The sequence below is a fragment of the Xenopus laevis genome, chromosome 2L (genome assembly GCF_017654675.1).
Source record: "Xenopus laevis strain J_2021 chromosome 2L, Xenopus_laevis_v10.1, whole genome shotgun sequence".
Taxonomy (NCBI): domain Eukaryota; kingdom Metazoa; phylum Chordata; class Amphibia; order Anura; family Pipidae; genus Xenopus; species Xenopus laevis.
The window spans coordinates 50,121,135-50,148,739 of NC_054373.1; the positions used below are offsets into that span (position 1 = coordinate 50,121,135).

A 27,605-nucleotide genomic window follows, 5' to 3' on the forward strand; every position below is an offset into this window, starting at 1 on the left:
GTCGAATTTCGAATTTTTTAAACTGTAATAAATAACAATATACTCGGAATTCGATTGGGGGATTATTTAAAAAAAAAAAAAATCTAATATCTAAAGCTCGCATGAATTTTACAGACTCAAAAATCTTGAATATCAGGAAGGCTAGTAACATGTTCAAATTGGTCGCTGGACCTCTCCCATTGACTTATACATGAACTCGGCAGGTTTTAGGTGGCGAATAGTGGAATTCGAGTTTTTAAAGGGCCAAGGAGTGATAAATCTCGAAATTCTAATTCAAATTAAAATTGGAATGGATTATTCACAATTCGAATTTGACAGTTTTGACCACAAAAAAAAATTCAGAATTCTAATTCTAATTATCAATTCGACCCTTAATAAATCTGCCCCTTAAATGTTAGTGACCCCCTCCCCAGTGATTACAATCAATTATCTGATATCACAGGCTGGTACTCCAGTTTGCTGAAAACTGCACTGATATTTATATGCAAAAGGATAGAAAGGCGGCACTCCAATTAAAAAGAAGGTGGTTTATTGCAACAGGTCACAAACCAACATCACCTGGCGCGTTTCGGGAGCAACTTATGATCATAAGCCTATGATTAAGGGAGTTGCTCCTGAAACGCGTCAGGTGATGTTGGTTTGTGACATGTTGCAACAAACCACCTTCTTTTTAACCGGAGTGCCGCCTTTCTATCCTTTTGCATATCTGACTACAGTGGGAACGCTGGTTGCTGAGCACCTGGTACATCAAAATGGAGCTGCACTAGATTGAACATAAAGGGAGTGAGTCTGGAGCGGCCAAAACCCTTCTCTGCACTGATATTTCTAACTGCACCACAGAGCGATCTTCTTCCTACTTTTCATGGGTACACATGCATTTAAGTGAAAAAAAGAGTTTTTTTCCCCACTCTACTGTGCATGTGCTGGCCTGGGGCTGTTAAATGCTCCTACCGGGCCGGTGCAATTTTCAGTAAACAGGAGCACTGGTCTGTTGGATCGATGAGCCATTATAATCATATCGGGTAAGCCATTATAATCACTGAGGATGCACATTTGAGTATAACTTTACATTTCCTTTAAACAACAACTCACAGCATTACAATCTGGTTCTGGAGGCTACTGAGGGTTGTAAACAAACAACTGAAGGGTGGCACCTAGGCAACACTAGTATATACACTAAAAATAACACATAGTATTCAGTATGAAACAGTCAGTACCAAGTATGCTTTTCGTCCACAGGCCAACCTTTGAACCTAGAGGCCCAGAGAAATGCTTTGTAGAGAAGCAATATTCCTATAAATGGCCCAGTTTGATGCCGACAAGATAAAGTGGGGCAAGATCAGAATTCTATCAAAGTGCTAACTATATGATAAAGTGCAGAGCTACGAGGCCAGTAGTGCAGACATCTCCAGGCTGGATTATTCTAGGGATGAGCAATTTGAGGGCAAAGGCTGTAGACGGTGGTGAGATCTATAGGTCTACAACAAGACCTGGAGGGCCACAGACTGTAAAATACTGTCCAATAAGAGGTACTGTCATGCTGCAATTTAAAATCTAATTATAAGAACATTCCTGGAATAGAATATACACCATTTCCATACACAAATCATCAGTGTTCAAGTGGTAATCATTTCAAGTTTAGTGCTTTGCTCTAGGGCTTCTCTTTGATATTAAGACATGGTAAATATTCAACTAAATAAAAAAAAAAAAAAAAAAAGCCGAAAAAAGCAGAATATGAAAACCCAAGTAATGTCAATATTGCTGCAGAAGGAAATGGATAATTTGATTATGTCTTTATGAACAGAGAAAAACTTAATTAAAATGTTTTCTTCCAAAGCAAACCTTGGCCATGAAGTTTTGTCTAGGAGCCAGACATATTTAATACAGATGTGGAGGGGTGGATTTTATATAAATAATATGTTGTTTGGAGTGGGAGTCACCAGGGAAATTTGAATTGGATGGCCAGCTGCCCAGCTCCTGGGGCCTGTCCAAACCTTCCTTCCTGTTGCACTGCAGATGTAGCTATTACAAACTGTAAAATTCTGCATTAGAATAAAGTCACAAAATTGTCATAAAATTTATTATTTGATTTTTTTTTAAATGTAACCTTTGTCTTTTATAAATACTACTGCATGAGCCTATTATTTGCTTCTGTTATTTCTACTCCTGGAATGTAGGAAGGACGATATCTAGACTGGAGACCTTTTTACCAATGTCTAATAAATTCCTGCTTATCTCCCTAGTTAAGTACTAAATTAATGTATTGTACAGTTATTTGCTATGTGAATGTGGGCCCTATAACAATAACTGACTTTCAAAGCAAACACACGGTGCTTTCCAGTAAAGGAGTAACTTTACATATTTAAATGTACAATAAACCCTTTACTTTTTTGGGGTTACTGGGCCTTTAAAACCAAACATTTTAAAATTGTTTACAACTTTGTTTAACTTACACAAAAAGCTTTAGTATAATCAAATAAACTAGGGCATGTTCTTGTCATTTGGGCAAGTAACAGTTGTTGCTCCTAGAGCGTTTGTGAAGGCTGGAAATATCTTTAAAAGCCAAAAAAATCTGTTCTGCAAATAGAAATTATTAAGACTACTGTGTATTCCTATAATCCTATCACAAGTACTAAACAAAATGCTATTGAAAAGAATCCTTGGGTAATCATTACTATCTGTAAAATAAGACAGCCCTGTATAATCCATATTAATAAATAGTTTTACCAAGCAAACCACAAGGCCAAAGAAAGTTTGTACCGTCACAAGTTTTCATTTAAAAAAACACCTGATCTCTCCAGGATCTGCAATGAACTGACCCAAATTCTCCAAAAATCAGTGAATTACTGCTGCACCCGTGTAATAGGAGTGATTGCACGTGTCTGTGTCTTCTGGGCGGAGTCTGTTATCCTGCATAGACTTGAGGCTGCAGTGGAGGGGGCAGGTTATCATCTTCTACATTTTCAGACTCAAGGGCTGCAAGGGCCTGGCTGGCTGTTTTAATGTTCAGTGGGTATTTTTCCACAATGTCCTTGACTTCCTTGGTGACTTCATCTGTCCAGTCAATAAGGTCCTTCTCTAGTTTCTTAGCCCCATTTACAATATGCTCTTGTCTCTTTGACAGCTGGGTTAGTAGGTCAAGGTTTCTGTGCATCTGCTTTACACCAGTGCAGGTGTCTTCTGGCCAGTTCTCTAGGTCTTGCTTTTTTGGAGAAGCCTGCCCAGACATGTACCTGCTGAACTCTTCTTCACTTAAATTCAGCGACTGCCCATCCAGTTTCTCTATGAAGGCCACAGCACAGCACTATAGAAACAGAAGAAAGAGGCATTTTAATTGGCACTATGTTACCGCAATTTATTCATAAAAATATAAATTTTTATTTGTAGCATGCCAGACCATTACCTAGTATTAAACTTTTTTAGGAAAAAAAAAAAAAAAAAAAAAAGATTGAAAATCTTCAAATTGAAATCCTATTCCGTAGACTCTACTCACTTTAAGTTGAAATGAGACAGCAACTGCTACCACAAATAGGTCAGTTGTAATTAAATTTGAAACTGACATTTATATCCAGACCAGTAATGGCCATTTTCTTTTTTCATTTCTCCCACCCTCACAGATAAACTACACCCAGACATCTCCAGGCAGCAGTGTAGTAAATAAGCCTTTGATCCTAAGGCAGTTGAGATTTCCTGCCATATAGATTATTTTTAGGGATGCAGCAAACCCATTATATTAGGACTCAAAGAAATCCCGAATCCTTCATGAAATATTCGGCCAAATTCAACCTCCCACTGTGATAAGCCCCACTGGCCCCCTCCCTGTCTCCCCCCCTGCTAAATGCTACCCCAGAATTGTGACCCGTGTAGGATTATCGACCGTAAATGCAGAATGAGTATAGCGGAGCTCACGGGCGACATCTTCTTCACTTCGGTAATCCTCGTAGAGTAAGCAGCGTATCAGTGCATGCGCAGTTGGAGCAGGTTCGTGGAAACTGCGCATGCGTCGGAAGTGACCAGAAATTGCAGAAGCACCGGAAGAAGACCCGAAGATTACTCTGCATTTGCGGTCAGTAATACTAGAGGGGACACAATTCTGGTCTAACACTTAGCAGGGTGATGGTATTTTTAGTAGTACCATTTTGACCTCGTGTAAGACAAAACTCAGTAAAGGAAAACCTTTAGTAATAGTCAGGCAATTTATTCATACATAATACAACATAACAGTTTTGTCTGGGTAAGCTGTTGGAGTAACAAACAGAATGTCACCCAAGGACTCACCAAAGACAAACCTCTTGGTCCAGGCGTTATATAGCTTTCAGAAGGCATTTACAGTAATTATGACAAGGGGTACACGGAAATACCATACATGGTCTGGCGAGGAGACTTACTGGCATATATATATTTATACATTCCTGTAAGATGTGCAGTTTTGCAACATACGAGATTTCTGGTTCCAACTGTCCACAGCCTCGTAGACATCTGTTCGCTAAACATAGCCATTGTGGTACAGCCAGCTATTAAGCAACACTTCTGCAAAAGGGGCCCCAAGAGACATGCTGACACTATGCTGACACTCTTCCAAGTAACAGAGTGGAGATAATTTATTTGTATGGCTTATATAAGTTATATGAGTGACCACTGTCCACAGTTGACCATTAGCCCTTATAGTCCATTCTGCCTTGGGCCCTATAGCGTTATGGCGTCAAAGAGGGCGGGGGTAACAAATATCAACCCTCTGACACTAGCCATTCATCCGTCATAGGAATTAGACCGTTCCAGATATATTTTATATAAACAAGGGGGGAGGCAGGGAGGGGGGCCAGTGGGGACCTATCACAGTGGGGGTGGGGTTGAATTCTCCTTTAACCAAATCAGAACTTAATTTGTATATTCGAATTAGGGCAAGGAAGGGTTAAAGAGAACTGAGCATGGTTAATCATTTTTTAGCTTCCTTGTTTGTGTGATGAAAAGTCAGTTTGGCCAGGCACTTGGATCGGAATCTGAATCCTACTGAAACGGCAGAATCCCTATCAAATCCTGGGTTCGATGAATTGCTAATTATTTTAAGGCATTAGCTAAAGCTTTAAAGGTTTAAATGTTAAAAGTACCTTCTTCCCTTCCTTTCCTTTTCACGGTGGGTGATACACAAATTCTCTGGAAAGCGAAGGGTCTCCAAGACCCAGAAGCCTTAATTTCAACATGACACAATGAATAACCTGCAAGCCTAAGGTTGGTGGGGACTGTTCCTGCAAGTCAGAGGCAGACTATCACAGTTCCTCTTTGAATATGAGAAATCGTGTAATCATGTAAAAAGAAATAAAATGGGGGTATTTATCCCTTTAATTATGATGACTGCATGCCTGTGCATGAGAGCAGCATCTGTATTTAAAAATGATTCAGCTCAAAGTTCCAGTTGTTCTATATACGCACCAGGTTAGTGAAATAATAGCCGTCCTCTCCAGTCATCAGCCTGCTGGGGTTGCAGAATCTAGTGATGTACTGAATATTGGATTGCAAGCGAGGTGGATTTGCTTTCAGAACAATGTAGATGAGAGTGGGCAGGAAGTCATCGGCTGAGGCTGGCTCATTTTTTGTGATCTTGATGGCGTTAAAGATGTGTTTGCTACAGCGAGTGATACAAGCAAGTTTGTCACGGGGAATACGTTTTGAGTCCATCTCAATGATATCTGCAAAGATGGGAATTTAAAAAGAAAAAAAAAATACTTTGAAATTCAGATTTAAGTGACAGGAGTTCTATTTATATAGATTATATTCTCTATAAAAAAAAAAGTATTTTCACACATGAATTTTAAATATGTACGACTTTACACAAACATAATGATATGAAGGAACTAGATACTGCCGCGATTATTCAGAAGTACTCTGTTCTACAAAAGGAGTATTTTGAAAACCACTAACTGCACATTCACTTAAATGGAAGCACCTTTGTTAAGACATTATCTGGATAAGCACTGAAATACCACCAGTGTGGTTATCCAAGTGATTTTACAGGTGCTGCTTGAGCCCTGGATCTTCTGAGGTGGGTAGTGGCACCAAAAGCACAGCAGCAATGATCAAAACCCCCACCAGGCCTTAACAATATTTTTAACCTGTTTGGAATGGAGTGTAGTAAGGATTATTATTATTACAAGCCTTTATTTAAAGGACATTCATGTTTACCACAGAACTTACACAGAATTTGGTCCCAGCAACCAGATCATTGAAACTGCAAACTGGAGAGCTGCTGGATAAAAAAGCTAAATATCTCAAAAACCAACTGTAAACTGCCTCAGTATCACTCTCTACATCATACAAAAAGTTAACTCAAAAATAACCAACCCCTTTAAAGGAGAACTAAACCCTTAATGAAAAAAAAACCTACCCTTAACCTACATAGACCCCCCCCTCCCTGCTCCCCCCCCAGCCTAGCTTCTACCCCTGGTAAATGCCCCGAACTCTTTACTTACCCTTCAGTGCAGATTCAGGGCATCAGAGTTCACGGGCGCCATCTTCCAGCACTTCGGTAATCTTCGGGTCTTCTTCCTTCATTTCGGCAAATTCGTGACTTTCGGTGCATGCATAGTTGTTGTGAAATGGAAGATTGCTCCAACTGCGCATGCGCCGATACATCAATCTCATTCCGAAGATTACCAAAGAGAAAAAGATGGCGCCCGTGAACTCCGATGCCCGGAATCTGCAACGAGGGGTAAGTAAAGAGTTAGCAGCTAGGCTGGGGGGGAGCAGGGAGGGGGGTCTATGTAGGATATGGGGTAGGGTTTTTTTTAGTTAAGGGTTGAATTCTCCTTTAAGTTAATATCTGCTGATTGAGATTAGTATGATGAATGGGTTTGAGAGGGCAGATCTGGAGACAAGTTAATTAGAGCCTCCAACAAACTGGTGCCTTATGTTCCGCTACTACATGAAAGGACTATGGCAGCACTAAAAAAAAGCATCATAGCAATTTTATTTGTTCTATGTTGCCATCTACTGGAGAGTTTAAGTAATTTATGTATTACATTAAAAGGTCATAAGGTTCAGTAGCTATGAAACCAGAGAAACCAGTTGAAGGAACAGTTCAGTGTAAAAATAAAAACTGGGTAAATGGATAGGCTGTGAAAAATAAAAAATGTTTCTAACATAGTTAGACAGGCAAAATTGTAATGCATAAAGGCTGGAGTGAGCGGATATCGAACAGAACAGAACTTCCTGCTTTTCAGCTCTCTAACACTGAATTAGTCAGAGACTTTAAGGGGGGCCACATGAGACATAACTCTTCAGTGAGTTTGCAATTGATCCTCAGCATTCAGCTCAAATTCAAAAGCAAACAGTTATGATCCATGTGGCCCCCCCTCAAGTCACTGAAAATACCAAGTGTGTTAAAAGTATAGAATGCCAAGATTTAATACTGACCTGTTATAGCCTTTACTACCATGTCGGACACCTCAGCAATATCTTCATTTACAGGAACACAGAGCATCTGAAGAGTTACCCAATGTAAAGCCCTGTGGAGAAAAGACAGTTATGAACTGGCAGTTCATAGTGTTTTATTATTGCAAATAATTTGTTTCACATACTTTTTGTTGTGTCGTAGTTTGATATTTTTATATTCTCATGCTTCTATTACCTATTCCTCACCCTGCCCGTGCCATTTTGGCCATAAACTAGTTACATGTTGTGATTGGTTCCATAAGTGTGGTGAAAGGGGCTTTCTGTTTAAAGGAATAGTAACACCATAAAATAAAAAAAGGGTTTCAAAGTAATTAACATATAATATACTGTCAGCATGCACTGGTAAAAGCTGTGTGTTTGCTTCAGAAAGACTGTGACAGTTTATATAAACAAGCTGCTATGTAGCCATGAGGGCAGCCATTCAAGCTGGTAAAAAGAAAAAAGGCACAGGTTACATAGCAGATTAACAGATAAAACACCATTGTATTGAACAGGGCTTGTCTGTTATGTAACCTGTGCGTTTTCTTCTTTTTTTCCAGCTTGAATGGCTGCCCCATGGCTACAAAGCAGCTTGCTTATATAAACTATCACAGTCTTTCTGAAACAAACCCACAGCTTTTACCAGTGCGTGCTAACAGTATATTATATGTTAATTACTTTAAAACGCTTTTTTGGTGTTACTGTTCCTTTAACACTTGCACTGTAATCCTGAACAGACTCTTCAAATGAGCTGAAACATTGGTTCTTTTTATGCACCAATGCAATAAAATATTTATACATATTCAGGATATAAGTCCTGCTGAATACCAAGTTTATATAGTGAATAAAGTGGCCCCTCTTGTAAAATATAAGGATATTATAAGTTACAGAGGAGTTTCATGACTAGGTCATGGAACTTTGAGGTAACTTCTAATATCCTCATATTTTGCAACTGGGGGTATTTTATTTATTATAATACACAAGTTTCAGTGAGTCATGTGACAGAAATGACATCAGAACTCACCGTTTATAACTGATGACATGAGAACTCACGTGTATAAGGATATAATTTACAAGATATTCACAGCTTTTGTGTATTATATACATATAATACACAAAAGCCATGAATATCTTGTAAATTATATCCTTATAAACGGTGAGTTCTGATGTCATCAGTTATAAACAGTGAGTTCTGATGTCATTTCTGTCACGTGACTTATTGAAATTTGTGTATTATAATAAATAAAGTACCCCTAGTTGTAAAATATGAGGATATTAGAAGTTACCTCGGAGTTCCATGACCTGTATAAAAACACTTGGCCTTCGGCCTCGTGTTTTTATATGGTCATGAAACTACTCGGTAACTTATAATATCCTTATATTTTACAAGAGGGGGTACTTTATTCACTATATATTATACACACACATATAGATATGGTATTCATATGATCAGTTGTTGAATCTGTTAATCCAATGCCAGTACAGACTAAGGACTATTCGGAAGAATATATGAACTAATGCCCATACCGGATTCTTTTCTGCACTGTGAGGTCTTTCTTCTCATCATCTGTGGTTTCTGGGCAGAACACGTGCTTGTAGAGGCGAGTCATTATGAACCGCTCAATTTGATCCATCACTTTCTCAACTTTATCAGGGGACACTAATTAGAGAAAATGAAACAGATTTTACTTAATTCATAAAAAGCAGATATTTGGGCACTTTGAAAGACAGCTTCATGTCTAACATTAGAAGAAACAGATGGTAAATTGCCAACATAAACATACATTAATATTAGATACTTTGATAAACAAGAGCTTAGGTAGAAGTGAACACCAAATATACTCCTTTCTTTTCAAAGAAACACTAATCCATGCCCTTATCCTATCCCATTTAGACTATTGTAGCGTCTTTGTACATGGTTTCCCAGACTCTCCCCTTGCAATTAATTCTCCTGCTCTCTCCTAAGAGGGAACCTGTTCATACCCTGGTAAAATCCTTATTATGGCTGCTTGTTAAGCAAAGGATGGTAACATGTAAAGCCCTCTGCTCTTCACTTCATTTCTTCACTTGTCTTACTAAAGGTTCCTCGATATCTGCTTCTCTCTGCTCAGAGCCACTGTCTTTTTAAATAATCACTCTTATCACTGTTATCTCTCTCTTAAAAACGTTCTACCTTGCGGCTCCTTACCTCTGGAACTGTCTCCCTGAATTCCTCTGTAGGGAACACTCATTTTTTTCAAAAAGAAAGTGAACATATCTTGTCTGGCAAAGTCTTGGCATTTAAGAGCCATTGACCAAAGCTCTGTACACTTTTTCCTTTAATTTGTGTCTGTATGTTATCAATTTTTTGGAGCAGGGACCTCCTGCCTACTGTTTCTTTTAGCACATGGCACTTAATCTCTGTATATTTATACTTCTTAATAATTTATTACTATATTGTCATTATGCTTGTCCTCACCGTGTGTACTTTTTTTCCTTGTTGCATATCCAAATAGTGCTTTATAAAGTTATACACACAATTTTACAAAGTCCCAGCTTCAATAACTATTAGTACATTAGTTTCACGTATGATAAAAGAATTGTGGTCTTCGCTAAACCACCAAATCTGAGTCTAAACTCTGATGATTACTGTAAGATGTGGCTTTTTTTCAGTCTGTCTTAACCCATTATGAAACTCTCAGTAACTTCTGATTGGACTCAGTTCCACAAACATACAATAAAGAAATTCCAAACACAGTATGCCTCTATTATCTTGAGCTAATAACAAAATGCATGAGGATTTAGGAGTGCAGACCTGGTTTGTGCAGGTTGAAATTAGATGCGCCCAATCTTCCAAAACATCACAACAAAAAGAATCTTACCTTTCCAATACATTTGCAATTTATCTGCTGTGTTTTGATAAAAGTCCTGGGTAAATTCCGATTGTTCATCAATGTTTGATTCCTAGAGTAAGTACAGAAGGACAAACAGGTTATATTAGCTAAAATGGAGTCATATTTAGTTACCTGGTGACAAAGTGCATAAGGTCAGAGCAACTTCAGGAATTTGTTCCATTTTCTTTCCATAGCTCTATTTATAACCAAGACATCTGTAACAACTTCTAAAGCATTCTTCGCACCTGGACCATCCTACATTAGCTCACACTGTTTCCAAGAGAACTATAATACTTGTCTGAACCATTCAGATTGTAAATTTTAAAAAATGAAGCTCCAATCATACAAAAAAACATTAATCAGCTCCTTGTGTTTCATATCCCTTCTCCATTTAGAGTTTAAGTTCTAGTGAGCAGGAACCTCATCTCCTGTAGGGGCATACAACTGCCTCCTGTATAGCACAGCAGGATAAAGAGATGATTAAGCATCATTATTTACGAATACTGTAACACTGACGATAATAATCACACATGTTTACATGTGGGTTGCTTTAAATTTTTTTTGCCTGGGCTGCTTTTTACCCCCAGTCCAGCCCTGTTGTCCAGTAAGTAAATAAGGAGAATGCAAGTAGCAGATTTTCAAAATGGAGCTCTAGGGCAGGGCCACCATCGGGGGGTTACAGGGGGTACAACTGTACCGGGCCCGGACCTGAAGGGGGACCCAGGCTGTGCTGCACTTTTCGAAATAAATAATAATCGCACCCCTAAAATTTAACAATGATTCAATTTGTATTATTTATTTGATTAGGTATACTACATCTGCCAATATTATAGCATGTAACAAAATGGTTACTTGTGGTTTTCTGTCTATTTACAAACAGAATGTGTATAGGACATCACGGGGGGGGGGGGGGGACATGTGGGGTTCTTGGACTTGCTGGTAAATCTATTCCACTGATCATCACAAAGAGGAAAGGACTTACTGGTTAGCCTGCCTCATCAGTCTTTTAAAAAAACAGTAACACCAAAAAATGAAAACGTTTTAAAATAATTAACCTATAATATACGGTTAGCATGCACTGGTAAAAGCTGTATGGTTGCTTCAGAAAGACTAGAGTTTATATAAATAAGCTGCTGTGTAGCGATGGGGGCAGCCATTCAAGCTGGAAAAAAGGAGAAAAGGCACAGGATACATAGCAGATAACAGATAAGCCTTGTCCAATACAATGGTATTTTATCTGTTATTTGCTATGCAACCTGTACATTTTCTCCTTTTTCGCAGCTTGAATGGCTGCTCCCATGGCTATGCAGAAATGTGTTTATATAAACTGTAGTAGTCTTTCTGAAGCAAACACTAGTTTTACCAGTGCAGAGCAACAGTACATTACATTTTAATTACTTTGATAGACTTTCAATTTCTGGTGTTACTGTTGCTTTAAGTCAAATTATTTAGTACACTGTCCTGCCTCAAAACTTACAAAAGTAGAGATTTTAAGCAGTGGCCTTCTGATGCAGATTTCACATGTTTTATTGTGCAGTACTTTTGTAGCTCTGGTGCCACATTAAACTGCCATGAAATTGACTTAAAGAGGTGGTTCACCTTTAAGGTAACTTTCATTATATTATAGAATGGCCAATTCTAAGCAACTTTTCAATTGGTTTTCATTATTTATTTTTTATTGCTTCTATAGTTATTTGGCTTTTTCTTCTGACTCTTTGCAGCTTTCAAATGGGCGTCGCTGACTCCCTTCTAAAAAACAAATGCTCTGTGAGGCTACAAAGTTACTTTTTATAACTGATCCTTCTATTCAGGCCTCTCCTATTTATGTTCCAGTCTCTTATTCAAATCAATGCATGGTTGCTAGAGTAATTTGGTGCCTAGTTACCAGATTGCTTAAAATACAAATTGAAGAGCTGCTGACTAAAAAGCTAAATAACTCAAAAACCTTCAATGATAAAAAATTAAAACCAATTGTCTCAGAATATCACTCTCTACATCATACTAAAAGTTATCTCAAAGGTGAACAAACCCTTTAATACTTAAGAATAAATGATGTGGGCAGTATCATACAAATGGCCGTGGGATTCTATGCAATCATATTTGGTATCATGGTGTATTTCAAAAATAAACAAAAACACCTACACAGTTACCACTATCTGATATGAACACCTACACATGGTGCAAGAAAGGCCATCTAAAGCTACGGTATTCTTAATTGCACTCCTCTCTCTCTGGTGTCTAACACATTAAGAGTCAAGCCTGAGGACCATGAAAAGAAGCAGCAGCAGCAGCAGCAAATGCTTACCCTTTTGTGATGCATGGCTTCCAAGAAGATTTTGGACAGTTTGTACACATCATGCCCTGCTTTCTGGTAAGTTTTTAAAAACTCAATAAAATCCTTGGACACACGGTCAGTTTCCAAGCTGAATTGGCGGCTCAGAGAAGGGCTCGGGGATTTTGCTTCTTTTATATCTGTTGTCACATAATATAGAGTTCAAAGTTTATTTTCGTTAAGCTATTACAGAGTACATTATCACTCAAATAAATACAGGTATGGGATCCGTTATACGGAAACTCGTTATCCAGAAAGCTCCGAATTATGGAAAGGCTATCTCCCATAGACTCCATTATAATAAAATTAGGGATGCACCGAATCCACTATTTTGGATTCGGCCGAACCCCCGAATCCTTCGCGAACAATTCGGCCGAATACTGGAGCGAATTTGCATATGCATATTAGGGGTGGGAAGGGAAAAACTTTTTTTACTTCCTTGTTTTGTGACAAAAAGTGACGCAATTTCCCTCCCTGCCCCTAATTTGCATATGCAAATTAGGATTTGGTTCAGCCGGGCAGATGGATTCGGCCGAATCCGAATCCTGCTGAAAAAGGTTGAATCCTGGCCGAATCCTGTATTCGGTGCATCCCTAAATAAAATAAAATAATCCAAATTTTTAAACATTATCTCCTTTTTTTCTGTAATAATAAAACAGTACCTTGTACTGGATTCAAACCAGGATAGAATTAATCCTTATTGGAAGCAATACCAGCTTATTGGGTTTATTTCATGTTTACATGATTTTCTAGTAGACCTAAGGTATGAAGATCCAAATTACGGAAAAGCCCGTTATCCGGAAAACCCCAGGTCCTGGGCATTCTGGATAATAGGTTCCATACCTGTACTCCACAATCAATAGTAACAAAATCAACAGGGACTGTAAAGCTTTTATTCTATAAGGGCTGGGACACACTGGGCGATTTGGGGAGATTTAGTCGCCTGGCGACTAATCGCCGCGACTTTCCACGACCAATCTTCCCCGAATGCTTCCCCTCGCTCTGCGCCTGGCTAAAATGAAAAATCGCCTGCGCTAATCACACGCGGCGATTCGTTTTCCGAAGTCGCCCGAAGTTTCCTCGTGAGGCAACTTCGGGCGACTTCGGAAAACGAATCGCCGCGTGTGATTAGCGCAGGCGATTTTTCATTTTAGCCAGGCGCAGAGCGAGGGGAAGCATTCGGGGTGAAAAGTCGCTGCGTTTAGTCGCCAGGCGACTAAATCTCCCCAAATCACCCAGTGTGTCCCTACCCTAAGAAAACAAACCGCTAATCTTGTAGAAAGTTTTAAATATCAAACAAAGGATTCTGACATTATAAAGATCACTTGTTTTCACACTGAGCTGTGTAGCAAAATCTAATTTTATGTATCATGTGGCCTTTTTTATTATTTTTTTTAAACAAATTCTGCAAAAATTGTACTTTTACATTTGCATGTTTTACGTTACTTTTTTGCCTTAAGCTTTCCCATTGGGCTTGAGAAGTTAACTATATTCATGCAGCCATCATGTTTAAAGGAAATCTCTTCTAATGGTTTTGATGGCAAGGCTCTTGGTTGGCAGTTCCTTCAAGAAAGAAATTGGGGAAAATGCCTGAACCTCCCTGTGCCGTTTGTCTCTGACCACTATGGAAATCCGTATTACACAATTTATATGGGAGGATTTTGGCTCGAAAATACCAGTTCAACAAGCAGTGCCAGGCAAATTTCCATTGTACTCAATTACAGACAGAAAAGCTGGATTCAGACATTTATAAACCTACAGAGCAAATGGCACGTCATGAGCTTTATGGGTCTCTGTGTGGATGTATAACTAATATGATTGCTATGTCTTCTTAACTTAAAGGGAATGTCAACCTCAAAAAATGTTTTTGCCTAATAAAAGAAAACATAATTCTAAGAAACATTGCCATATACATTCATTATATTTTTTCTATGGTTTTTTGTAGGGATGCACTGAATCCACTATTTTGGATTCGGCCGAAACCCCCGAATCCTTTGTGAAATATTCGGCCAAATACCAAACCGAATCAGAATTTGCATATGCAAATTAGGGGTGGGAAGGGGACACATTTTTTACTTTTGTTTTGTGACAAAAAGTCACGTGATTTTCCTCCCCACTCCTAATTTGCATATGCAAATTAGGATTCGGTTTGGCAGGGCAGAAGGATTCAGCCGAATCCGAATCCTGCTAAAAAAGGCAGAATCCTGTCTGAATCCCCAACCAAATCCTGGATTCGGTGCATCCCTAGTTTTTTGTATATGTATTGCTACTAAAAGCAGTGTCTGTCCCTTTTTATTCTCTGCCCTGATCGCTCAGAGTGTTGATACAAAATAAAGGCCCCCATACACGGGCCGATAAAAGCTGCCGTCAGACCGAGTCGGCAGCTTATTGGCCTGTGTGTGGGGCCATCAGACGGGTGTCCCTGATCGATATCAGTCTGAGAGTCGGCCAGAAGCCAATCAGGCAGGGTAAAAAATCTCGTTGGATTGCGGCCGCATCTGTTCGTTGATGCAGTCCCGCGATCTGACTGCCTGTAACACCTCCATTGTGATCCGATTGGTCAGCCAAACGAGCAAATCTCCCTGTGTATGGCCACCTTAAGACAAGGCAGCTTTAAATTTCTAATAAATGTATATTGGAAAGTTGCTCAGAATTGTGTTTTCTTTTATTAGGCAAAATGTTGACTTGCCTGGGGTTGACGCCCTTTAAATGGATTCTGAATGCAAATGGAAACTCTTCATTGTACTGACAGCACAGACATCTTGCCTTTATCATGTGCTTAGTGTGACAAATATAAAACAGGGGACATTTGCATGCAAGTGTTTGTGTTGAAGAAAAACAGACAATCAGTTCTAGGCAAAGTAAACATTCACTTAAGCACCAAACCCACATTAAAAATAAGCAATAGTCCACAGTAATTGTACAGATCTGCTTTGCTGGGCATACCAAACAGTTACTGTGAAGATATGACAGAGGGCACTTGTTAATATGGAAGCAAATTCCATACATTTCAAGCCACATATTACACAAATGTTAAAAAAACATACCTGGGTTGGTAAAAGTTCACTCTCTCTAGACTAGGCTGGCTGCTTGTTGACCCATGTATGGGGCCCACCTATGAGTCTGCTCAATATTTGTACGGCAGGTTTACATTTGTTTGTATAATTGTTTTGATCCTTGCTCAGGTGCATAGCAGCAGATACCAGTAAGAATTGAAGCCACAACCCCCACCAACACAAACACTTAATGCAATAATGTATAATATAGTAAAACAATATAGCATATTTTTGGGACTATACTCAAACATTAACTATCCGACATGAACTTGCATAATACTATATATTATTGCAAACAGTATTATGCCTAGTTATATTGTTCTCTAGTTTTTATCCCTCACCACAACTAGTTCATACCCCATTCTAAAGTGGTGCTACCATCTTAAGACTTCTTTACAATAGATGTTTAAAAAAAAAAAAAAAACAATTATATATATCATGGGAAAAATTTTTTTCCCAATCCCATTGTTAATTGTGCTACTCCAGCAGAATTCTACACTGAAATCCATTTCTAAATCTAAAAGATTATTTTATCTTTAATTTTGAAATCTCACATGCTATGACATGCTAGACATATTGTCAATTTCCCAGCTGCCCCCAGAAATGTGACTTGGGCGCTGATTAACTTTAATCACTCTTTACTGCTGTACTACAAGTTTGCGTGATATCACCCCCATTGCTTCCCCCCCCAGCAGCCTAACAACATAACAACGGGAAGGTAACCAGATAACAGCTCCCTAACAGAAGATAACAGCTGCCTGGTAGGTAGATCTAAGGACAGCACTCAATCGTAAAATCCAGGTCCTACTGCGAAACAGCCTGCCAGAAAGCAGTTCCCTCCTAAAGTCTGAAAGCACATGACCAGGAAAAATGACTTGAGATGGCTGCCTACACATCAATACATCAATATTACAACTAAAAAATAATATACTTGCTAGTTCAGGAATGAAATTTGATATTTTAGAGTGAATTATTTGCAGTGTAAACAGTGTAATTTAGAAATAAATACTACATCATAAAAATCATGACAGAATTCCTTTAAGGCTATGTGGCTCATTTACAGAACAATGCTAAAGGACAGACAAATTGTAGGTTGTATCTGTAAATATGAATATGCTATATTTGCCTAATAAGAGAATTGGTCAACGGCATGTATAGGGAGATCTACAGACTGAAGGCTATATATATATATATATATATATAGTTAAAAATACCCACCTCTCAGCTTGTCACAAAGCACTGCAAACCAATTGATGCACAATAACATGATTAAAAATGCAGCTGAAAACTCGGGAATTATGAAAAGAAACCATTCAAAAATCAGTTTCTTATAAGCAGATATACAAGAAATGACAATATTTCAAAAAACAAACAAACAACACAGCAAAGAAAGACTGAATGATATTTAATTTTCATTTATTTATAATTTATATTTAATTATTTAATTAGAAATCATATACCATCAAAGTATAGAACTGACAGATAATTGCAACATTGTGCGGGGTAATTTTTCTGACAAGAATATAATCTAGGGTGAACTAGGAAGGTATAACATTGCAACCCAAAATGTGCTGAAATAGTTTACCTCAGTACAACCACGTGTACCGCTACTACTTCTTCCCGCCCACCTCTGGGCAGCTAAGCCAATCCCCCCGCCGGAAACTGCACAGCTCTAACCCGGCCAGGAATCTGATTGAAGCTACCGCTGCCCGGTGGGCGGGACTTAAAGCCGCAGCTGAGTTTGTCTGCCGTGCTAATTGCTTCTAGCAAATCCCTGGTCATTGCGCTGCTTGATCTGCTCTTCACTTGCACAATCTGTTCCGCACAGCTCCTCATAAACAGGCTATTTCATATAGAAAGTACTGGCCTGAGCTGCTTACAGTAGGAACACTAGAGAAACACTTTGCACCATTGCACCCCCTGTAACCAGGGCATCATCACAGTGGGTGTGTGCAGATCGCCAAGCGCCAAGGACAATTCTGACAGGAGGGGGTGAGGGGCTGAGCGAGCAGGACAGAAGCAGGAAGAACAAATGAATGAAGCAGCTGAGCTGTTTACATTTCAGAGACCGGAGTAAGAGGTATGTAAAGAATGTAGCGAGGCATTTCAATGATTAGATTTTTGTTGTGGCCAAATTTAGGAAAACTTACTAGCCAGGCTTATACTCGAGTCAATAAGGTTTCCCAGTTTTTGTAGGTAAAATTAGGTACCGCGGCTTATACTCTGGTCGGTTTATACTCAAGTGTATATGGTATATGAATTCTCCTAACCCAGGATTAGAGTGAACTCCAGCACTTCCAATTAATGTTTCATTTTCATCTGACCAAATTGAAATCTCTGAAGTCATGGGAATATAAAGTTCTAGACAAATGAATGCTGCAATTTTTGTTTAGGAGTTGAAGTGAAGCTGTATCAGCCAATATACATTTACTTGGAGTTAAAAAAAAATAATGGCAGGCATGGCAAGATCTTCGTTTTACTGTAACCATGTCATAAGGAGGGGCCTGACTAAACATGGTACAGGTATGGGATTGTTATCCAGAAAGCTCAGAATTACAGAAAGGGCGTCTCCCATAGACTACATTATAATCAAATAATCCAAATTTCCTTTTTCTATGTAATAATAAAACAGTACCTTGTACTTGATCCAAACTAAAACATAATTAATCCTTACTGGAAGCAAAACCAGCCTATTGGGCTTATTTAATGTTTTCATGATTTTTTAGTAGACTGAAAACATGAAGATCCAAAATACAAAAAGTATGGATAACAGATCCCATAATTTTACCAAAAATAGGAGTAAAAAAAAGACTGGTACAAATCTTCGATACAATAATCTACAATAATCTGTAGGAACAAATCCGGCACAAGGGAACAAAATACTAGTAGCAACACACCACACATGCAAGAACAGCACACATCAATCAGAAAAGAGATAGCAGATGCATGCTTGTCTCTGTATTTCCTCAAGTACTCCTTGTCAGACCAGATGAACAGCATGCCCTGAAAGAACTGAACACACTGCAAGCTATATGGTAGCTCCCGTAACATGTCTCTATTGACAGAAACCCAATCTATCTCCTAGCATACGTCTTTTATCAAGCTATGCTGCACTGGCAAAAAGGTTGGTTAGTGGAGTGTATGCCTGTGATTCTACTCTGTTCATCTTTCTCTTCCATTTACTACAAATGGTCTATGATTTAAACCTAAATCACTCCCATAAGACACTGACTGTAACCATCTATAGCAGTAACAAAGCATCAGCTACAGAAATGAAAGTGGTGCAAATTCATGATCCAACTGCATCGGCACCAATCTGTAGCTTGGTTTGTAAATGTGGCCCACTGGTAGCAACAGCTGCATTAAAGCAACACTGCACCAAACAATACAACATTGAGCCAGTCTATTATAACAGAATGCTGTCAGAGTGGGGTGACATATAGGCTAAAAAATTTAAAAAAGTTGTGTTTTTTTGTTGTTGTCTTTTTACCTACAGCTGACTGGCAGTACTGGTTTAAGGCTTACATAAAGTCCAGACACAGAAGCTACACACAAGTCTATGCAAAGCAGCACATACTAAACCACATTACCTTCAGCCGAAGAAGCAATATCCCAGGGAGGAGCAAAGAGCCCCTTCAAGTCCCTGAGAATATCTGCTTTGCGCTCCCTGCCCAACTTTATAGTCTTTTCTTCAATCACTGAAATAAATTTGGGACCAGCCCAGGTAGCCAAAAATTACAATCGATAAGAACAAGAAGCAAGCTAAGGAACTTTTGATTTAATAAGATAAATGTATCTGTAAAAATGGCACCCTTTCTGTCAAGCAACAAAACATTGTGGACAAGCAACTAAATTACTTGAAAGGGGTTGTTCACCTTCCAAACACTTTTTTCAGTTCAGTTATTTTCAGATTGTTCCCCAGAAATAACGCCTTTTTTCAATTACTTTCCATTATTTTATTTCTTACTGTTTTTCCAAAATCTAAGTTTAAAGTTGAATGTTCCTGTCTCTTGTGTTTGAGTCTGGCAGCTCAGTAATTCAGGTGCAGACTCTAACCTGTTACAATTTTGCAACATTTAGTTGATACATTTCTTAGCAGCATCTCTAGAGTATTAGCAACTATTGTATCAATTCTAACAGCTGCCTGTAATGAAACTCAGGGATTCTGCTCAGTAGGGACAAGAATAAGAAATGTATCAATTTAGAACAGATTACAGGGTCGGCGATCCCCCTCCCAGAGGTGCTTTAAAAGGTGAAAAATTACACTTTACACTTCAATATTAGAAGAATGGTGACAGAAAATAGAAAGTAACTGGAAAAAGTTATTTCTGGTGATCTAACTGAAAACAACTTGTTGTTTGAAGGTGAACAACCCCTTTAAGAGATATGGACATATTCTATGTAAATCCACAGGAATTCGTGAACTGCGGGTTGACAAAGTCTTTATGCCATATTTCACCTTCAGCCATCATTACATATATACCCAAATCTGACATGCCCATTTGTGATGTCATTGAAGGGGGTGGGGAGATGTGGGCACAAGTATATAAATAGTGACGGATAGAGGCTGAACTGGGGCATAATGAAATTGCAGGCAAGGGGCAAAGTTCGGCCTTCATCCGCCCACAGGTCCAGCGGGTTTTGGGCTGGGCATCACTAATGTAAATGTGTCAGTATTACTAAAAAGTGCCTCCAAGCTGCCTCCTAGCCCAGTGGTACTTACAAGAGCCAACACTTAACACTTACTTAAACAAGAACTAAAGCTTAAGTAAAGAAGTAGCTACAGATGTTGTACATTAAGTTTTGGGCTTCTGTACCAGCTCAAGGCAACCACAGCAGGGAGGATCTGTGCCTCCCATCTTCTTTTCTGCGGATTCACTGCACATGCTCTGTGCTGCCGTCACTTACTGAGCTTAGGGACCCGCTCACAATATACAGTACATATAGAATAGAAATGTCACAATATAAGGCTGATTAGTGATCAATACAGATAATTACTACATGGCAGCACAGAAACCAATGCAACTAGCTTCATAATTTAACAATCAGCCTTGTAGCATCAGCATATATATTACAGGCCAACCTAATTTTCTGCTTGAAGACCCCTAAGTTTAGCTTCTCAACAGCTGCTCAGAGCCCACAGACACTTTCTAAGATAGTGACCCCCTTTGACAAGTTTGAAGTCCTGGATCATTGCTGTTATTGACAAGCTGAAACTTTAGGCTGGTGCAATAAGTTCAGTATACAGAATATGGCATTTTTAACCATATTCATTTTTAGGGTTTAGTTCTCCTTTAATGTCCCTGAAGCTAATCTGCAGTTTCAGTCCTGCATGGCTGGAGAAGGTGCCATCCTTCAACAGGCTGGAATAATGTTGCAATTTGTACTTCAGCCTATGGAGGCATCATCCTGCCCCCAGCCCAGCATGAAAAATAAAACTTCTTACAATTTGGTCACACAGTCAATTTTAGCCAGTGAAGTGAAGTTTATTATCTCCAAGAGGTTCAAATCATAGAAACACAGAGTCTTTCAGAGGAAGAAGAATTACCAAGACTTACTCGACTCATTAGAGGCAGAATAAAAGCATAAATTATATTATTTACTTAATTACTTACTTATGTATTATTTAATACATAATTTTGCCTGTGAACTTATCAAACAAAAAAACTTGTAAAAAAGTGATTAGCATTTTAGGACAAAGGAAAAAGTAAATAAATAAAAAAAAAAAAAACACAATTCAAGCTATATATTAATGGTTTATAAAAATTATACTCACACACTCTCGGGGCAGATTAAGTAAGGTTCGAGAGGTGTTTTCTATGAAAATTGGAGTTTTCCAGTTTATTTTTTTGGTCAAAATTCCCATTTTCAGGTTTAAAAAAATTAAAAAAAAGCTAGAATTTTTCAAGATTCATTATAGCCCGACCCTGGAAATAACACGTATCCAAAAAACACACCATCTAAAACCTGTCAGGGTCATGTAAGAGTCAATGGCAGAGGTCCCTTGAACCATTTGAAGATGTTAATAGCCTTCATGATGTTCAAGTTTTTTTTCAAAAGGTTTTGCCCGAAAACTCAATCAATTCGAGTTTTGGGTTGTTAACCCAGAACTCACTGATTTGAGTTTTTCACATTCAAGTTTTTTTTTTTTAATTAGATACCATTTAAGTTGTATTCGAGATATATAAAATCTGACCTTTGATAAATAACTCCCCTAAGAGTTTAAAAACAACAACAATTCCACAAAAGCTAGTGGCAAATTAACATAATTAGCAGGCTGCTTTACTAGCAGCCAAAAGGCACACCTGCCAAATTTGTTCCACGTTATTGGCCTTTCCCTTGTCTATTACATCAGAAATGACATGCACAGTTTGTGTGCTAATAAGTACTTGAGCATGACTTCTTAGCCCCTACTACTGCCCAGTAACATAGGGAGTAACAAAAGACAAATACTTTGACTATGATCAGCACAATCACGGAGCTGCTATAACTTATGATACTATTTTACGCTCAAAGTACATTCATGTGACATTAATTTATGGCGGGTCTTAGCTGCCCCTTATTTGCCATGTTGCCCTATGCTTTATATGTAGTTCACTTTCCAATGCATCTTTACAAAGAGATAACTGTATACTAGAATTATGTGCAAACCACAGTACATTTAAAGATACAGTCACTGGTGCAATTCTTATATTTGACCCTGCGGGAGCACACTGGCAAGTTTATTTACTAAAGACTTTTTAATGCACAAGGGGAAATTTCCTAAATGCCTGTTGCGGGTTATGAATTTCAGTAAGTTACCAGGGTTACAATTAAATTAAAAAGGGCATAAGTGGATCACATAAAAGAGTGCAAGACTTATAAGGCAGACCAATGTGCTTGAACATCCTAAGTGGCTTCCACTAATATCTTCATTAGTTGCCTTTTTTCCCTGGGTACAGTTTTTTTGGCTTTCTACAAACCAGTGACCACTGCTAGATTGCATGTCAGTGCAAAACTATACTAAAATGTATATTATCACCAAGGCACACAGGACAGTAACGATACTGATTGTGTATGCAGTTATAAAAGGTGTGCATATAAAACTTGCAATTTTTTCTATTCTTTTAAAAATCAATGGTATTATTTCACATCCCTTTTGCTGCACTGGAGCTAACAGCTCCATACATCAACAAAAATGCTCAGTGTTAGAAAAAACAAAACAAAAAAGTATACAGAAGACTTTAGGGCATATTCGCAAGGCTTTTACCCCAAATGGGCCTCCTTGGTACTTTGGGGAAAAAGCCAATATACGTGTTTTTTGAAATTTCCATTTAATACACTGGAAGTCATTTTATTCTACTTGAGTAAAGTCTATATATTGTTTTACAATAAAAAACTAAGATGAAAAAGTTACATTTTTACAGCTAAACGAGTCCATAAACAGAATGTTGCATAGCAGGGACAATGCATTAGGTCTATTCATAAACACAACAATCTAAAGTTTGGCAGGAAAATGTAAGGATGTAAGTTTACGTAACATATTTAATTTGCAATAACCGGTGTAGAAGCTGGAAAATATAATTATGTACCTTTCTTTGGGAGGCTTTTAGATGAAGCGGTGAAGAATTTTTTCACTGTAGTTACTTTCCTGGTCTTTTCATTTGATTTCTTCTCTTCAAACTTTGAAAATGTGAGGGATTGTGGCCCTGCCTGGGCACCTTGGCTGCTTGCATATGCCTCCTCCTCTTCACGTTGCAAACTATAAGGGATATAAATGGCAATAAAGAAAAACTTTTTTTTTTTTACTTACACATACACTGTTCACTTTTATACTCCAGCCTAAAGGAGGATTGCCCCGACCTTAGCCCAGCATGACCTGCGGAAGACTCTCTCAACAGACCAGCAGCATGCTGCATCTTATATAAATGTCCCCTGTGCTTCAGTGTGTGTCCAGAGACCAGAAAACTTGACAAGCAGCTGGCACACTTCAAATAATTATCATGGGAAAGCAGCCTGCACTGGATGACAGGATATGAAAAACATATATCTAATATATCTATATATTACCGTTCTGCAAACTCCCAGTCCTCCTGGATTTGCTTCTGCCGTGCTTTCTGGTACTCCTCTCTCCAGCACTTGGAGCAAAAGCCTTGCCAGGCTGGGTTTCCATAGTAGCCACATCCTTTCTTACATAGAAGCTCTGATTGGTCAACATGGATTCCCCGCCGCTCTGTCTTGAGGCTCATCTTCCTACCAGAAAAAACTTTTTTAAAGCTTAGATACCCAAGTGCCAAATAACCTTTTGTAAAGCTATTTGTAAGGCTAATGTAACACAAGTTTGCCCATTTTGCATTTTGTAGCCAAGATAAGTATAATATTGATTTAGCTCAATGGCATGTTATTTGTTTCTCTCCCTCCAAGAATTCTAACCGAATAGTGGCTGTTAAATAGTATGCTCCACAACTTATGTGCAATTTACAAAAGCAGACACACTGCAATTAGTGTGTAATTCTGCATATTCTCTTTAACTGCCAAGCCTTAATTTCTTTTTTTGGAATTCAATTACACAGGTGAGTGCAGAAATACCTAGCTCAAGTGGCAAGAATGTGCTTCTGTTGTGAAGGTAGAAAGGAAGGAAGCAAAATAGCTGCCTGCAAATGTTATTGTTGTCAAAGCCTACCCTGTAGGCTGCTGGTAACTTTAATGTTTCATTCTCTAACCCCATAATAGTAATACATCAATTCACTCTATTAAAAACAGATTCCTGTGTTTGTTAAACTACAACACTTATCACCTATAGAAGAAGTTCAATACAGCAGGAATTAGAAACATTGGAGAGGAACAGTTGCATGACCCTTTCCCCTTTCAATCAGGCTGTGGTATAGGTAGAAACTTTTACAGACTATTCCACCAACAGGCTCACAGAAGGGATGGGCAGTGCAGTTGAACACCAAGCACAAGACCTGCAGAACAACTGTATGTAAATTGATGCAAGGGCAGCAGCAATTACTGGCCCAAACTGCAGAAATGGATTTGATATACAGCTAGACTGTTTTTTTATGTATGTAGTCTTTCTTTATAGTTTCTAAATAATTAATAAGGGAGAAATATTAGGTGAAAATTGGTTGGAGGGAGAGAGTTTGGTTTTAAGTCATTTTAATTTAGGGTTCACCATAACTGATATGACCCAGGCGCATTTTGAAAACAACTGCTACAGGGTTTATTGCCCTTTATGTTTTCAGAATGGTCAAATTAGTTTAAGTGCAGAACTTGTACATCATTTACACCAGCACACCTTGCAATCTACTCAACTGACTGAGTGTTGAAAGAAAACGGAGTACCCAAATGAATGCACACAGATTGCACATACAAATTTCCTTGCAGAACTGCAAGTCCTGTATGAATATAAAGCTTTGCACTTGGCTATTCTAATGTCACACGGCATGTAGAACCAGTCATGCAAATATCCAAGAAACTACAAAAGCACCAAAAGGCCCATTTTATACAAGACAGTTTTTCTCTAGGTGTGATTCAAGTTACTAATGACACCATGCCCATTGGCACTTCAGATCAGTGTGGGATAGTAAGTGCTCCATCTGTATTAGACATCTATTTATTTATTTATTGCTCGTGTTACTGGCCCCTAAAATTATCTTTTTTTATGCAGATAAAACCAGGCCTTATTATCTAGATTTCAGACAGAACTATGAGTAAAATTTCTGTCTGTTGTCTGGCTTCTCTCATGTTTAAAATTCCAGAGTTCCATTTTTGGCACACTTTAGGACATTTCAAATTTTTTCATATTAAAAAAAAAAAAAAAAAGCTCAACTGTGGCCATACAGAGAGCAGCTTCAATGCCTTCACACAGCTTGGCAGCGTATAGATAAAAGATATACAACATTGCTTTATCTAGTATAGGTAAATCTAAAAACAACTGGACTTGCTGTGTAATCAATGAAGATGTTTCACAACTCATCCGAGCAGCTTCTTCAGTTCAACTGACTGGTGTGGGAAATTCTTGGCATATAAAACTCTTCCACTAATCCAATCACAATGGCACATTGTAACTCTTCAAAGAGGTGACATCTGAAGAAATTCACAGAGGTGTTGATTCTGTGTAGTTACTGTGATAGGATTATCCAATGTGTCATGCAACTCCTAGATACAGGTGTTACTTGTGAGAGTTGCATGGATGGATGCGTGAAGTGTTCTGAAACCGCCGGGGTACAGATGTTAGAACAGCATTGTATGTAGCAGACAGGTGGTGTCGAAGGCCCCCGCCTCTGTTCAGGGATGGTCTCTCCACCTTGACATGAATCGCCTCTTTCACGCGTGGTTCAAACCAGCAGTCTTCTTTATCCAATATTTGGACCTTGCTATCTTCAAAGGAGTGTCACTTGTCTTTTTAGTGTAGAAAGAAAGCTGAGTTTTGCCCTGTAGCGTTGCCCTCCTATGCTGAGCCATTCGCTTGATAAGCAGTTGTTTTGTCTCCCCAATGCATAGATCTGTGCACTCCTCGCTACACTGGACTCCGTACCATATTGCTTTGTTTTTCTTTTGGTGTTTGATCCTTTGGGTGTACCAGTTTTTGTCTCAGTATGTTGCTAGGTTTGAAAAACACAGGGACGTGGTGTTTGTGGAAAATCCTTCTAAGTTTCTCAGATACTCCAGCTACATATGGGATGACTATGTTTCGCCTACTATGTGTCTCCGGGCGGTTATTTGTATTGGTGTTCCTGTTAAGCTTGGTTGCTGCTGTTTTGACAAAGGCCCATTCTGGGTAGCCACATGCTTTCAAAGCTCCTCTAAGATGTTTTTGCTCTTTGTCTTTGGACTCTGTATCAGTTGCCACACATTCCGCTCTGTGCTCCAGAGTTCTAATGACAGCCAATTTGTGTTCCAGCGGATGGTGGGAATCAAACAACAGATATTGATCTGTATGAGTGGGTTTCCTTCACTCTGTGAATTTCTTCAGATGTCACCTCTTTAAAGAGTTACAATGTGCCATTGTGATTGGATTAGTGGAAGAGTTTAAATGCCGAGAACTTCCCACACCAGTCAGTTGAACTGAAGAAGCTGCTCAGATGAGTAGTGAAACGTCTTCATTGATTACTCAGCAAGTCCAGTTGTTTTTAGATTTACCTATACTAGATATAGAATGAAAATCTTCAGTTATAACATTGCTTTATTATGCCACTATGCCTATGAAATGTACCCCAGAAGCTGACGCACAAAATCATTTCTAATACAGTTAAAGAAGAAGTAATGAGTTCACCAAGGGGGTTGCCAGTTTGTTTGTAACCCATTTCTTTCTTTAGCTGCTACTTGTCTCTATTTTACAGATAAAGAGGGTATTATCATCCTCCTGTAACAGGTGTAAAATATAAACACTTTCATTTTCACTCTTCATGTTTTGGTAAGGGAAAAACAATGCAAAGGATAGATTACACCAAAACATAAGACATGTTTACTAAATGAACACAGAGCATGGCCTTTTTACAGCTGATAGTGGAGAGTTTAGGTGCCACCAAACAGAAACAAGCCGCAGCTGTTAAAAGCAACCATACAGGCACACGTCAGTGGCCCTAGAGAACATGTTCTATTAATATAAAAACCAATGAAGGAATCCTGAAGTGTGGGCTGGGATAAGAAAGCCATCAACTCTGTATAAGGTACCAATGCTGGAAACCTACATACAGTCCTGATCCAGGGCGGTGTTTATATGTTAAAGCGGACACTGCCCTTACTTGGATAATCGGGCCTTCTGCTGTCAATGAGCTGCAGTCTTCAGGAGGGAGGGCGGTTGCTAGGGTGACTGCGTGTTCTTTCCCTTATACAGCTGCAACACTCCGATTTCCCTAACACAGCCCGCAGTCCCGGGTCGCTGCTGGTAAAGCTGCAGGCTCCTATCCTTCCTGTCTTACAGAAAAAACA

General features: G+C 38.8%; 1 protein-coding gene across 2 annotated transcripts; it reads right to left on the minus strand.

The window, feature by feature from the left end:
* Positions 1 to 1,777: 1,777 nt before the first annotated feature.
* On the minus strand, positions 1,778 to 27,543 carry rabgef1.L (RAB guanine nucleotide exchange factor (GEF) 1 L homeolog). 2 transcript variants are annotated; one of them, XM_041581127.1, is made up of 9 exons: positions 27,365 to 27,382; positions 23,739 to 23,921; positions 23,261 to 23,430; positions 12,607 to 12,773; positions 10,290 to 10,371; positions 8,956 to 9,088; positions 7,411 to 7,502; positions 5,431 to 5,687; positions 1,778 to 3,304 (listed from the first exon to the last, which is right to left on the minus strand). In XM_041581127.1, coding segments are annotated over exons 1-9 (1,485 nt in total). In that variant the 5' UTR covers positions 27,367 to 27,382; the 3' UTR covers positions 1,778 to 2,905.
* Between the last annotated feature and the right edge of the window lie 62 nt (positions 27,544 to 27,605).

Bases quoted from the DNA above. Each gene is read 5' to 3' on its own strand.
- rabgef1.L (XM_041581127.1), bottom strand. The intron at 5,688-7,410 runs GTCAGTATTAAA...CCATCTTTGCAG, and splicing joins GGTAGTAAAGGCTATAACAG to ATATCATTGAGATGGACTCA. The intron at 3,305-5,430 runs GTGCGTATATAG...CTGTTTCTATAG, and splicing joins GCTATTATTTCACTAACCTG to TGCTGTGCTGTGGCCTTCAT.